Source organism: Seriola aureovittata, chromosome 17 (assembly GCF_021018895.1).
Source record: "Seriola aureovittata isolate HTS-2021-v1 ecotype China chromosome 17, ASM2101889v1, whole genome shotgun sequence".
In the NCBI taxonomy this organism is placed as follows: domain Eukaryota; kingdom Metazoa; phylum Chordata; class Actinopteri; order Carangiformes; family Carangidae; genus Seriola; species Seriola aureovittata.
In genome coordinates, this window is record NC_079380.1 from 13,827,180 (window position 1) to 13,842,479 (window position 15,300).

Below are 15,300 nucleotides of genomic sequence, written 5' to 3' on the forward strand. Positions count from 1 at the left end.
GCTCTCTGCTCGGCTTCATCCTGCTACATTTAATTGGACAAATTCACCACTTGCTCAGCTGCCAGTGACCTTTGAGTCTGATTTTCAAACTTGAAAACGAAGGCAGCTGTTTCAGCAATATAGACTTTTCACCTAGATCTGTTTCTGAATAATCTGAGCTGAGAAACAGAATAATTGCTGAATTTTATATTAACAACAGCAACTGCAGTGTAAATATTAATGAAGCGTAGGAGGTAGCAAGTCAAATCATCAACTACGTTCCCCATACTTTGCTGACTGGTCTGATATGTATCTGACCAGGCTGAATCAGTTCTCCAGACATCTCTAAGCAAAACAATGAGCTTGCAAGGTGTAGTCAGGCTAGAAAATGATGCATCACTGTTTTAACGTGTAAAAATACCTATTGGACCAAGTCGATGCTGCAGTTTTCTTGTAATGATCCATGTCACCCAGTCATGTGCAACATGAAATTGGGGATAGGGCAAACGAAGGGAAAATTGGCACTTCACCAATGCCCTTGTGATCTTTCAAACTCATAGGACCTGGAAATGTTCTCTCAGGTGGTCTGATCATTTCAGGACGTATGAATGACACTATTTCCTTTAGCAGGTTTTGGCAGCATTGCACAGGCCACACAGATCAGCAGCAAAAACGCAGCAGCCCTCAGGTGCTTCAGTCCTGCAGTGCATATATGTTTAGACACACGTCTACACTTTGAGGCAACAGGATGCATCCAGGTTTACACCCCTTATAAACCCACCAGGGCCAGGTGTGTGGGTTTAACACAGTGTGCTCCCTGCCCTCTGTTGGTTTTAAATACAACTTCCAACATTTAATCACACAGCTTACTCTAAGTGGACCTCTTTAGACCTCCACGTATGCAAACGTTAGCCCCCATTAGATCTTTGAGACCAAAATATCAGTCTAAAGTGCTCTTAAATTCTATTAAGGATTTAAAAAGTCTTCAGTGTGTAATAGCCCATTGTAAAGTAAAAGAACACTAAATGTGTTTTGGAGCTTATGATGTTTATCAGACGTGGAGTTTTAGAGCCCTGAGGACTACATCCAACGGCAGATTGGGAAAAAGCCAGGTGAGTTTTAGAAAAGTGAGGGTTCTGTTTCTCCTCGCCTGGCTGTGGCCCCTCTCTCTCCTCCCATATTGCTGAGCATCTCTAAGTGGTCATTGCCACTAGCCGTAAACTGTTATGTCCACCTGTTAACTTCCAGGACCACCTCTGTGCTGCATGGTTGCCTGTACACTCTGTATAGGCCATTTCACATCAGCCCAGACAAAGACAGGGACTTTGTAAAATCATTCAAATAAGCTCATAACAGAATGCAATAAAACACTATGGTGTGCAAGAACTTAAATGAAATAGTTAACGAGAAATGTTATCATTATCAACTTGACACAATAAAATGTGAACTCGCATAAACAGGAATTATTCTGTCAGTATGGGATTGCACTGTCTGATGTGTGATTGCTGTTGGAAGTGATCTGAAGTTTAGCTCAGAAATATGCCCAGCTGTGCTTTAAATCATTAAACCACAAAATCTAAAAACCTAAAATAATTACTGCATAGTCTCATCATTTGGCATCTGCAAAAATCATACTGCAGCTGTAGTCTTATTATGAAATACAGTATATCGCCCCGTTCTATTCAAGGTGAACATGGAAGTTTTGAAAGTGGTTGTGATTTGGTGGTATGAGGGGATCTTTGTGGTGTGTCCCTACCAAGTAAGACACAACACACACAGACTTTTGAGGCCGACGTGAAGAAATGGGCAGCAGCTGGCATGGCCCGGTCCCTCCGTTTTTCTCTGGGCCTCCAGGGAGAGACAGGGCGCGTGCCAAGAGCTTTCATGTCATAAATATCTTCACTGAACGCTTCAGTGCTTTATAATTACACCTCTTTCATCTCCCCCATTTCTCTCTCTCTCACTCACACTCTCATACTACAGCCTGCTGTCATTGGTGTGTGTGTGTGTCTGCCTCCATGTGAGTGCATCAATGTGTACATAGCAGTTTATGTAATTTGATGGTATTAAAAAAACAAATGTCATTGCATTCACACTAACAGAGCTCAGTGGGGTGAGTTGGTTGTTCCGTGTGAGTAACTTTGGCTGTGGTTGTTGGTTGTGCTCTACTTTAAACTCTGGACATTAAACTGCACAGCACTTAGTCAGCCTCATAAAGCTGTTTTCCATCTTACTGTGATATACCCATAATGAGTCACACAACAGGCTAGTAAACAATTGTTCCTCTGTCATCAGTGAAAATCGAATTCATGTCTGCATGCTCATTTTTGTGAGTTTGCTTGTGCTTCTTTACGCATTATGCTGACTAATTACAACTCCTCACGTTGCAGCCAAACAAAAAGCAGTACTGCAGTATATGTTATTCACAGAAACTTTTTGCTTTAGTGAAAGTTGTTGAGTTGTTGTTCTGCAGTCTTCCAAGAGCTTTTAAATCTACGTACGTTTCAGTTTAAGTGTGCAGCATTAATTCTGTTTAACATTCCCAGTCACTGAGGTGTTGGGAACCAAAGCCAACAGGACTCCTTAAAACATAATATCAGCCACATTTCCGTCTCATGGCTAATTCATTATTACTTTGGCATCTTTTGCCAAAGTTCAAGATGTGTAACAAATATCATGCAAATAAGAGGTGAAACCTTTTTTACCCTCAGAGGTGTAAGTTAGGGTATGATTCTCCGTTCTTAGGTTTTTCTGTCCTTTGACAGATTATTGTAACCTCTTATAATGCGCCTGGAGGGTGATCACAATTTCACCCTGCTGCCTTTGTTAGCCCACAAAACTTCACAACTTCACTTCTTTTCTTCTGCTGAAGCTAGCATGCTAACCAGCCATCTCTGGCCATCTCGTCACTTTCCGATACTAATTCACCGTAACCTCCAATCTGAAGAAGCAGCGCTGTTCAGAGGGCGTAATATATCCTCTTGTATTGTAAACGCAATGATGGCTAAAGCTCTTGGCAAGCAACCATCACCACTATCTGCTCCTGGCACAAAACCATATTCGGAGGCAGAGAAAACCTGCAAAAGTAGCCCGTTAAAACATATTATATGAATTGTGTGTATTGGTGTCCTCAGGCCATTACTTATATCATGGATTTGTGGCAATTTGCAAAACAAAGACTATTGTTCTGTTTTCAGCAATCTGAATCACTTTCAACTGTGGTAGTGAAAATTAATCCTTCAAGCACTTGCGGCATGAATACTGTGCCAGCCAGACCAGTGGCACACAGCTTGGAGAGCTGTGAAGTTCCCATATGCGGTGCAGTTGTTGATTATTTTAGTTATTGCAAAACCTCTTCCACCCAGACGGAGTGAGCACTCTGGATGGGTTCTCAATGAAGGACTTGTGTAACTCAACATTATGTGGCCCATTAAGAAACACAAAGACATGGCGGCACGCCGTGCTGTGAAAGAGCCCTTTGGTGTTAATGGCATAATGGCAGTGCTGTGTATAGAGGTCGTAATATAAGAGATAAGATGTCTGCTTCTGAACAAATAAACAGCTGTGTTGTAGGAGAGATTAAGAAGAAGGAGGGAAGAAGTGAGAGAGAAACACCATCAATGCCAACCAGGAAGAACAACAAGCAGTCCAGCTACAACAAGCAAGCCTGATTTTATTTCATTAATGACTGAAATCCCCCAAGCTAACCACGTCTTTATGGGTGTTTGAGAACAATAATAGCCTGTTGCTGTGTTGTTGTGTGCATGTGTGTAAAAAGAGAGTGAAGGAGCACATAAAATTTTCCTGTCATTCCCGCACAAACACACACACATGCATGCATACACACATTCACACTTGTGGCAGCTACATTTTAGTGAAGGTCTTTCTTGCACTTTTTTTTTTTGCTTGTTTTCAAAAACCAGTTTCATGATGAGAACAGCACAATACAATGCAGGGCGTTACATGAAGGTATCTCTTCTTTCTAATTGTATCCATTTTGAGGATGATTCTACCCATGACTTCATCTTTTGGCATCATTTGTTCTTCCTTTGAACATAAAACTGCTGGTTCATTGCTGTGATAGTGACTCATATTATTATAGAAGTGCCATTATCTCAAGCTGCTACTTCCTGTGCTGCAAAAGAGCACAATGGGCTATGTACTGTCTATGTGATGTCATCTGTACCAAGACTGTGTGTGCACAGGGGGATAGATTGTAAGGATTTCAAATAAGATCAGCATGATGTCAGCAAGGAGAATATGAAAGTAATTATTAACTGGGTATTTACATGGATGCGATTTTGCAATGTTTGGTCTGTGTTCTTGCATGCATGTGTACCACTGAGTGTGTGTGTGTGTGTGTGTGTGTGTGTGTGTGTGTGTGTGTGTGAAGGCACATACACGTGGGTTTCAGGGAAGTATCTCCACATATCTCAACCATGACAGAAGCTTTGTCCCTCTCCCTAGGGTGAAGGTGAACTTCCTAGCCCCCTCGGAGTCTGCAGGGTCTCTCTGTCTCTTTCTCTCTTTTCTGCCTGTCTCTGTCAGAACAGCACATCCATTGTTAGCCTTCTCCCTTTTCATAAGGTCAGTGGGGCTACAGGTAGCGGAAAGGACAAGATTAATCACTTCATCTGGGAAAGGCAGGGAGGGGGCGATAGACCGAGAGATGGGAGAAATAGGTGGGGCAGGGGGAGAATTAGAGGGAAGAAAGGGGTAATTGAGAGGGGAGAGGAAGAGAAAAAGTGATCGAGAACAGACAGGGAGGAAGTTGGAGATGAAGAAAGGGAAAGAGAGACAGGTAGAAATGAGAGGAAGTAATTACCTGCATAAGTGTCTTTGTTGTGCTCACTGATGCATCCAACGAGAGGCAGGGCATGGAAGAGAGAGGTGGTCAAGGGTAATTACCTAAACACAGGTTTGTTTGCCTTTGATCCGCTCACTATGACTGCGTAGCTCAGTCTCGAACATCCTACTAGCTGCGTGATGCATCATCATCAAGTTGACAAGAGATGAGACATAACTTATGACACAAAACTTTAAGTACCTGTTTTTTTTTTCTTGGCATTCTTACTCTGTTCTCATGCTGTTGGTAATTATTTTCATAAACCACATATTATTAGCTGTACGTGACCTGAAACCCACTGCTCTGAAGCTCCCTGAATAAACAGACTCCATGCCGAGCACAGGTGGTCACAGATGTGTGGAGGGTTGAGGCCACTCCTGCAGATGTTGCACTGACTAATCACCATCAAAGAGAGTTTGAGTTTGCGTGTCATATGAGAGTGCCAGTGTGTGTGTTTTTCATCACAAATGCCTGGTGCTTAAATATGTTGTTCTTACAAGTGTGTGTTTATGTGTGTGTGTGTGTGTGTGTGTGTGTGTGTGTGTGTGTGTGTGTGTGTGTGTGTGTGTGTGTGTGTGTGTATGCACCACGTGTATGCACTGGAGGTTTAATCATACATGAGAGTACCTAAGTGTGTCTGTGCATCTTTTAGCTCGTGTTTGTACACTTCAAAGAGTGAATGTGTTTTTTGTACGTGTGTGTGTGTGTGTGTGTGTGTGTGTGTGTGTGTGTGTGTGTGTGTGTGTGTGTGTGTGTGTGTGTGTGTGTGTGTGTGTGTGTGAGTGTGTCTGTGTGTGTGTGAGTGTGTGTGTGTGTGTGTGTGTGTCGTTGAGGACATGTGAGTCACTGGCCAGCTGCACCGCACAGGGCCTACCTGTGGGTGAAGCTGGCCAGAATCCACCTTCTTAAGTCTGCTCTTTATTCAGTGTCACATAAACAAATACCAGCAGGGTCCGTTCACCTCCAAATCACTCAATAACATCGTCAGATCTCTCCCCAGCATCTGTTGACCTGCAATTTTTTTTTTACCGGGGAGGTTCAAGTAAAGCAACACTTTTATGTGCAAGGTGTGTTTGGCTGTGTAACCCTTTTCATTTCCAAGTGCTGCATAGTCTAGCGTACTGTCATGAGCACAGACATATTCAACACCCACACATTATTTTGTACGAACCTGTGTGTTTTCATAGGCAGTATATACTTCGACTCACATTCAGCGACATACACACTCACACAGACACACAACCAAGAACGGGCTCAAACTTGCCCCACGTTCACTCAGCAGGTCTCGTATGTCTTTGATATGCCTGACCCTCTTTTATTGTTTTTTCTATATTTCTCTATAAGACGGGTGGTATGCAACTGATTAGATAGATAAATATACCCCGAAGGTGTGAGACGGGCAGAGAGGAGGAGAGGAAGGATACTGACTTTTCTCTTGTCCCAACACATCCCAGCAGTGGAACTTTAATCTGCTGAGCCTTCATACATTTAAACGGCTCGATTAGGAACAGTCTAACAGGCACTTTCCCTGCCGGGCTGAAACAGAAATTAAGTGCTTAGGCACAGCCATCGTTTTGTTTGTTTTCGCAGCTCTTCTTTTAGAAGATACACTGAGTGATACAGGCTGTGATCATGTTGTCTAACAACACAAAGTCATGATTAAACCTATGCGCCATACTAATACAATGTACAGATGCAGGGAAAGTGAGTGAAGCCTTGTAATGGTGATTTATCTGGTGATAATATTTTCTTATGTTTTGTAATTGCATTTACCAAGTGGCCTGTGTTTGTTGTTTATGGTGGTTTCAACTGAGGATTGTGGGTGTTTTGTTGGATGTGGATGATGATGATGGAGAAATCAGTTGTGTACTCGTCCAGGTGGGTGTGTTTCATGCAAGTTTGCGTGTGTGCGTGTGTGCGTGTGTGCGTGTGTGTGTGTGTGTGTGTGTTGGGGTCATCCAGAGTTCCCAGGTCCGTATCTTTGGCTGATAGAGTGGACACAGTGATGACGGCTGCTCTGTCATTTCCATCGTGCCGCTCTTCCATGGAACAAACTCTTGTGTGTGTACTGTACGTTTGTGTGTTAGAGTGAGCAAACAGTTCCAAGAACTGCTGTGTTAAGTACCATAATAGCAGGTATGTTGGTAATAACCATGTTCTCCCTCTCTCGTTCCTTCCCTTTTCTTCCTCTACCTTTTTGTCTTTTTCTTTCCCAGTGACATATTTGATGCCATGTTCCCGGTCACTCACATTGCAGGAGAAACAGTCATCCAGCAAGGTATGTATAAATGTTTTGTTCAGGTTAATTTATGCAGTCAACTATAAAGTATTTTATTGTTGTTGAAACTCTATTTTTCATAGAGCTCTCCGCTTGAATATAATAAATTAAAAATAATAAATTATCGGCAGTTTTGCTTGGGGAAAATAAAGCCTAAAATCATCACACAATCAGAATAAAGTGGAGGAGTGAATTCCCTGCTAATAAGCACTGATGATAGATATTGAAACAGATACTGAAGATATTGATATTAAAGGAAGTGTTGTGACAACTCTGATTTTTTCCGTTACATTGCATTGGCATATATTTGATCCACTCAGCCACTTGAAAAGGAAACAATTAAGATGCTGTTCTCACTGATTACCTTTGATGGATTTATCTCAAAGAATGCATGTATTGCATTGCCACTAAGACTCACGTTCACTTAATCCTGTTACACCCAGGTTTCCCTCCCTTTTCCTCTCTTCTCGCCTCACTCTCACATTCCCTCAGTCTGCACCAGATGTCAGTTCCCTCTTTTAACCACAGTCGTCAAAGCCTTGACTCTAGACATCCCTGGACTTTGAAGGAACGCAGAGTTTAGCAGGGCTAGGCTGTATTTTTCCAGTGCCCCCCACTCAAACTCATATCAAACACAGACACAGACATGTTCAACCACATATTTAAAACACTGAAAACACACATCCTCACAGACAAATGCCCACTTTCAGATACTATATAATACTATGTTCACCCCTGCACAAAATCACACAGACTACACTAGAGCATGCCTTACAAACACACTCACATGGATGTTAAGTGAAGGAAAACTGTCAGTGCTTGAACACACACTCGCTCAGTCACTCCCACCTACTCTTAAGTCAGCATCCAGGACTCTATCAGGCCTAATTTGGTGATAATAAGTCTAGCTAACTTTGCAGGGCCCCCTGCCCCAGACAGGCCATTGTTATATACGCTATATAGTGGGGTATATAGTATATACAGTGCTAATGTCTGGACTACTGTACAGCCTCAAGAAACCAACCGTGCTACCGGCCCATCACACACTGTTTAGACACAGCAAGGAGTTATTGACTCTGAGGCTGGAGAGGTATTTAAACAAAGGGAGAATTTACTCTATCATAACATGCAAAAAGGAGGATAGAGGCATTTTCATTGTAATCTCTTGTCTAATTTAATGTATCAAAATATTTTCATTGTTGTTTTTGACACGTATCCAGTGTTGCAGTCATAAAATGGTTCTGTGGTAAAAGGAATATTTTATGGATAATTCCAAACTTGAAATATCAAAATTCCAACATGAAATAAGTTCAGTGGTGCACCAGCATTTTGGGTACAAAACACCTCAGAGGGATGAGGATGTAACCCGTGCTTTCCTTTTGAGCAAAACAGGAGAACCTTAACAGTGTGTACAACAATTATCTTGTGTTAAAACGAGGCCACACTGAGTACACCAGCCTGCGTGTGTGTGTGTGTGTGTGTGTGTGTGTGTGTGTGTGTGTGTGTGTGTGTGTGTGTGTGTGTGTGTGTGTGTATGTGTGTGTCTCTACGTGTTTGTGCACACTCTGGTCAAATATTTGCCTGCGCTCTCAGGCACAGTGGGATTGGAAGGGCGCAAAACAAAGGCTTGAGAACCAAAGTGATAAAAGACAGGAAGAGTAGAAGAGAAGAAAGACAGAGCGAGAGGGGACTGAAAGAAAGATAGATGAGATGAAAGAGAGAGAGGCAGAGACAGTGAGAGGGAGATAGCAGAGGGCCAGGTTGCAGCAGGTTGTGTGTGTGTGTGTTGTGTGTGTGTGTGTGTGTGTGTGTGTGTGTCTGGAGTCTCCTCGGTCAGACCATCAGACGGACAAGGAGCATTTTGTGTGACAAATAGAGCTATATGATTAACGAGCACTCTCCACTCAATATTAATTAGCCGTGTGAACTCCTGTGAACTTTACACACAGGGCGCTCCCAGCCTTTCAACTCCTCAGGTGAACATTCACACAAGAACACATACACACATACACACCCTCACTCGGTACCTATGAAACGCATGCACATGCATACTTGTGTCATGTATATTCATGCATCATTAACCACTTGTACCTGTGAATGGATTTGGATTTTATATGTGATTGTAAGAGGTAGCTGCAGGGAGTGTGCCCATGGCTGTCAGTCCTTTTCAAGGATTTCCTCCTCAGCCCTATGTAACAGATAGCGTAATTAAAGGAACACTTTGCCATTTTTCAGCCTTATCTCCAGACTAGATGCTTTTAGCAGACGACGTCAACCTACCAGATCCTATGGCCCGCTTCAAGGGTTAGGGTTCACTTTGAGATCACAGCATGCTCCCGTCAGTGACACAGCAGGGATCCAGTCAGCAAACCAGAAAACATTTTGAGTTGCAAGCCTTGCAACATATAACAGGCACCCATCAATTGGTTGTGTCTGATATAGCAAGTGAGAGTTAAAGACACAAGTTGAACTTGTGTCCTCTGGAACCAATGAAGTGTATATAATGTATTCTTACTAGAATCGTAGCCACAGTTTCTGCATTTTTTTCTTTTGGCAAGCAGATATTATGAAACACCCTCTGCTAGAAAGGGGGCATAGAAATGGGCAGTGTCATGACAAGTTGCTATATTCCTGACAAGCTGTGTCTGAAAATCCCAAAAGTCCCAAAATTCCCACTGTTCACAGAATAAACCCTTCTGATTTAGGCAACACCATGACTTTTCTACTGGTGAAACCCTTGGGTCAAACTATAGATTTATAATTTGCCAAGCAACAAGAAGAGATTTCAGGATGCTACTGCTCCTCATTATATTCCAGCACATAACCTCTGTTGAGGTGGCAAAATGGCAAATTGAATTGACATTTTGATTAAATGGAATAAATAAACAACGTGTTTCATATTAGTTAATGAGCTATCCATGTAAGTCAGATTTTGTTAATCTTTGTACAAAGCCAGGCTCGCTGTTACTCATGTTTGTATGCTAAGCTAAGATAACTGGCTCCTGGCTCCAGCTACATTTGTACTGTACATGTGTGAGAGTGATCGATGTTCTCATCTAACTCATCTAAAGTTCCCCCCATCGATCTGACAAATTTCTTTCAGTGTAGTTAGCATTACAACTTCATGCTGCTAGCAGGGCTCTACCTTTTATAGCCCTGTTTTTATTCACATTTCATATTTCTCAAAAGGGACAACATGATTACTAATGGAAAATGTGTCTGTACCTATTTTCTGTGTAGAGTAGCATTGTCTCAAAAAGAATAAATGTAGTTGACGTGTATCATGAATCTCTCTGTATTTTACTGAGATGTCTGAATGCTCAGGCACCTCTGTTTCAGAGTTTCCACTATTACGCCACAGAAGCAGCAGCAATGAACTTTGCTGTTGCTGCAACATTCTGTTGGTAAGGGCTGTATTTCACAAAGATAATGTCAGGCCCCCTGATATATGTGTACTGGAGGAGGCAGCAGCATCTTTGACACTGGGTTTGCCCTGAAACTTTTAGAAGGTCTCAATATATAAAGACCCAGAGAAAAATGACCACAAGACAAGAATTACAACCGTTTCTTTATTTTAGGAGAAAGGATCAAACCTGACTGATATGAAGAGGAGAGTGTGAGAAAATATGTGCCTGTGTGTCTTATTGTGTATGTTTCAGGATATTCAAATCCAAACAAGTTCTCAACTTATTATTGTCCTCGAGCAGAAAACTACTGTGGACCAGCTGTTTGACAGATCACTTTAATCTCTTAATCCACAGAGTTGTTCCTCACTTTGGTTTAATGGTTTAAAAATCCACTTTCGAGAATTTAAGGAGGAGGTGGAAGTAACAGGAGGAATAAGCTTTCCTGTTGGTTCCAAGCCAGGTATTTCTCCAAATCTTTTTCTGCTCCCTCACAAACTCCCGTTTCTCCTCTTCTCTTCCCTCCAGGCGATGAAGGAGACAACTTCTATGTGATTGACCAAGGTGAAGTGGACGTAAGTGGCCGACATGGAGACACAAGCACATGTTCATTCATACTCATTCATTGTCTCTTTAGTGCAATTTCTGTCATTATCAGTGGAAAAGGATTAAAGCACACCATTCAAAATAAATTAGCATTGTTTCACCTATTTTCAAGAGTAGGCCATAAGGATTGTGAATCAGTGGGAAAACCCAGCCTTCTCCACTCATATTCCAACAATGTTTCCCTGTAACAATGGACAGGTTGTATCGGATTGCCCCCATGTTTTGTTCTCCTCAAAGTTCGGTTCCACTCTGATGACAATCTGAACATGGCGCTATAGAGTCCATTGGCTGCCTTGACTAGCCAATCTGAGAACGTCTTTTGTCTTAGCAAGCCTGACACAGAGTGATAGAGTTAAGTGGACAGATAAAACAGGAGCTGACGGAAAGTTAAACAGGAAGTGACCTTATCGGCTTACGGCGGCGAGCACAGAGACAGAGAGTAAGAGGAGAGAGAGAAGCAGGTTGGCAAGCTTGGCCGAGCGTGCCGATATAGTCAGCCCACCTGAGACACACTGAGGAGGAAGTGTACAAATACTGCCAGTAGAGATGGTGCCTTGATAGACAAAACCAACTCTTCTAAAACATTATTGCATTTACTTGCATTGGTTTGTGTTTTGTGCTCTTTTCAGATGTGATTAGATAAGTTAAGAGGCTTATTTCTAGATTATGGTGCTATGATTCTTTTCTACAGAAGGTAGTTGTGTGCACATCCAATCCTAAATAAAGTTCAAGACAGGAAATCCAGTGAAGGAAAAAGTGAGAGTATCCATAAACTCGATTATAGCTCCAGGAATAGACTGAACAAGCAACATCTGGACTCTACCTGGTCTACTTCAGACCTGATGAAACATTCTCCTCTTCAGTCTGATTAAGTTTGGGTGCTATCATACAGTCTGCTTTTTTCTTCCATGATTTTTTTTTTTCCTCTTTGCCTCAGCTGTCTTCAATGTGAGGTAGTCTTGTGCAACATCTGATATTCAGTGTATGATAATCTTACTCTCACAATAGAGGCTTTTTAGTGGGCAGCATTGTTTTTGTTTTCACCACTAATCTTACAGTCTGTGGCTTGTCTCTTTTCAAGCAGTTAGTGTATTGAAACACTCAGTCTAGTTGAGTTTAAGGAACAGCCTATCCTTAAACCACAAGTTGATCCTTACAACTCTCTCTAAGCTATGTAACCTTAACTCCTCCAGTGTGTTGAACTGGAGATGTCTGCTCTGGGCTGGGACTTCAACCTCTCTCTGTCTGCCATCGGTGAACCTTTTGCATCTGCTCTCACACCCAAGACCCTGTCAATCTGCACCCAAGCTGGGTGAAGATCCCTGTCCTCTGCCTCACCTCCACCCAAACCCCATGCTCATCTGTGTCTCCTTCACCTCACCCCGCCACCCCCCCCATCTCTAAAGACAGCTGCTGCATACAGCCGAGGTTATTGAAGTGTGGAGATGTCTCTCATTAGACAGGGGTGTAAATCTGCTGGCATCACATAAACAGCCTGAAAGCTGACAACCACTGCCACTGATGTCAGCACCCCTCCAATGTATTCACTTGGAGACACTGGCCTGTATTCATATGGGTGCACCAAAAAGGAAATTAAACCTTTCAATCGTAATTGCAACATTGGAAGCATTTATTGAATATCTTTTATGATTGACACATGATTATATTTGATTTTGTGAGCAAAGGTCTTAAGATAATTCACTGAATTACTTGACAAATGGAGACAGACCTTCTTTCACGCACATTCACACATCTTGCGGGAAAACACACTGCGAGTAATCACAAACAGAAATACACAGCAACACTGCCTGCTCATCCACCTTCCAGTGCTTGTGATTTGTTTGCCTCTTAATTACCACCAGGAGCAAACACTTTGCTGTAGATATTTGTCTACTGAAAAATCAGTGACAGCTGTGAGACAGCAGACATTGTTCAAGGCTTGGATTGTTTCAGTGTTTTTCATCATGAACTCTATTTTACCTTCTCCACACTGCTGACTCAATAAAGTACAACTGTTTCCAGTTTCACTCCTTATCTACCACCTTTTCTGCAACAGTAAAGCTGGAATTAATTAGTCTAGCTTTACTCTTGCAAACCTGGTTTAGGTTTAATCAGATGGAACACCTCTACCCGAGCAGGAGATGCATGAAAGTGTGTGTGAGACCTAATGGGATCACATGTACGACAATGAAGACTGAGCAAAGACTTTCAGGTTAGGGGATACCTGAGGATTGGATTGGAAAACTGCAGGAAAAAATACAATTACCTGTATGCTCTGATGTGACACTTTTGCAACATCCATATAGTTGTTCTCCTCGGCATGACGTAACTGTAGCCAGCAGTCTGCATCTCTTTGAAGCCATCCCAGTTTATAGTGAAGGATGAGTCCCTTGTGGTCTACTCTGAGCCTCAGATATTGGTTTGCAACAATTCTGGCAATTCACAGCAGCCACCGGAGGGATAAACCCTCCCTCCCTCTCCTCCTTTCTCTCTGTTATTAAGTCAACAAGATAGTGGATAGTGTGTCAACAGGTGAAACCGTAACGGCCCCAGAGACAACCTGAATGCTTCTCAATGAGGGTGTATTGTCTGTGGAGCTATAGTGGCTGGCCTAAATAGAACTGTGCATGTGCATGTGCATGTAAGTGACCAAGCATGAGTGTGTGTATGTGTTTTAGATCTGAGAGAAGAAACACAAAGTCTACCACGGCTTTCTGTCCTCCATCACTCCCAAATCAAAGGAAAGACTCGAACAAGACGAGACAGAGGAAATAAAGGGGATAGATGGAGAGATAAGAGGGATAGAGAGCCTTTTAGAGGGTCTCATCTGAGGGCTTAGTGGGGATCAAATGCGTAGGGACAAGCCTAGTGAGTACATCAAGGAGCCTGCAAAATGAGGAGGGGGAGCAGAAGGGTTTGGGAGGGTGTCTCAGGACGGGTAGATAGATTGAAATGACAGTCTATCCAGCAATGACTGACGTTCTTCAGACCCCATCCATCACTCTGTTTTCTTTGTCCGTCTGCAGGTGTATGTGAACGGCGAGTGGGTGACCAGTATTGGAGAAGGAGGTAGTTTTGGAGAGCTGGCCCTGATCTATGGAACTCCCAGAGCTGCCACCGTCAAGGCCAAGACCGATCTAAAACTGTGGGGCATCGACCGAGACAGCTACCGGCGTATCCTCATGGTAAAAACTTCAACACACTGATTCGTATTACTTCAGTACACTCTGGGCTAATTACAAGCTCCCAGCACACATTGCAGCCCAGTGCTGATCATTGTGTAACAGCCTGGTTGGTGCATGGAGAAGGGAATATGTCCGAAGAAGTGAAGTCTCCATCAACTCTTGTAGTATACAGAACAACTTTATTGTTAGACCAATACATTTCTGATTGTGGCCTTTTCTATGGTCATCATACAACACATTTGTATATTTAAATTACACAGATAGGAAACAGAACAATTTGTAAGTCAGCAATTATTTCAAGTTAATATCAATTGCTACTATCAGATGTTTGAGAGGTAACGGAGGTGTACAATGAATTGCCTCTCCTGTTCTCAGTGAAAAGGCTGCAGAACGCTGTAATGCACCTAAGCACTTTAATAACACGTGCAAAATTAAGGATACACCTCACACACCTCATCTTGTAACTCACTTACAGACATATTGACATTAAGCAGGCAGCAGCCCTGGCCAGCCAGTGTAAATTTTGGCACCTGATATTGATTTAGCTCTAGTTTTAGTTTTTTACTGTCCTTGAATTTAGTCCATAAATCTGTTTCTTCAATAGAAAACATTACTGACAGACAAATAACTTTGGAGCGGAGGAAACTGTTAACTGATCAGGAGATACAGTGTATCCTCCCTCAGATGAAACATGTCCATATGTCCGTCTTTCACATTATCACTTAGTTTTTATTCGTTGACGAAATGTTTAATGCATTACATCGTAGTTTTCCTCATTTTCAAGGGTTTCATTTTATTTAGTTTTAGTCTCATTTCCATTGTGAAAAATAGGTTCTCGACGAATAATCATAGACTTTGTTACTGGAATGAACACTAGTACCAGCCATATCAGTATTGCCACCTACAGGCAAAGAAAGTATTAGCTGCTTAAATTTTAGTTAAGTGTGCCACCGGTACATATAAAAAATGAGAGCTTAAACACACACACTAACAGCAGCCATT

The 15,300-nt window shown here is 42.3% G+C and overlaps 1 protein-coding gene across 2 annotated transcripts in view; it reads left to right on the top strand.

Moving 5' to 3' along the window:
• prkar1b (protein kinase, cAMP-dependent, regulatory, type I, beta) overlaps positions 1–15,300 on the top strand; it is a 64,280-nt gene that overhangs the window by 31,724 nt on the left and 17,256 nt on the right. For both annotated transcript variants that reach the window (XM_056402043.1, XM_056402044.1), the window contains 3 exons: positions 7,042–7,103; positions 11,036–11,082; positions 14,140–14,298. In XM_056402043.1, the coding sequence (XP_056258018.1) occupies positions 7,042–7,103; positions 11,036–11,082; positions 14,140–14,298 (268 nt within the window). The remainder of the gene's footprint in view (positions 1–7,041; positions 7,104–11,035; positions 11,083–14,139; positions 14,299–15,300) is intronic.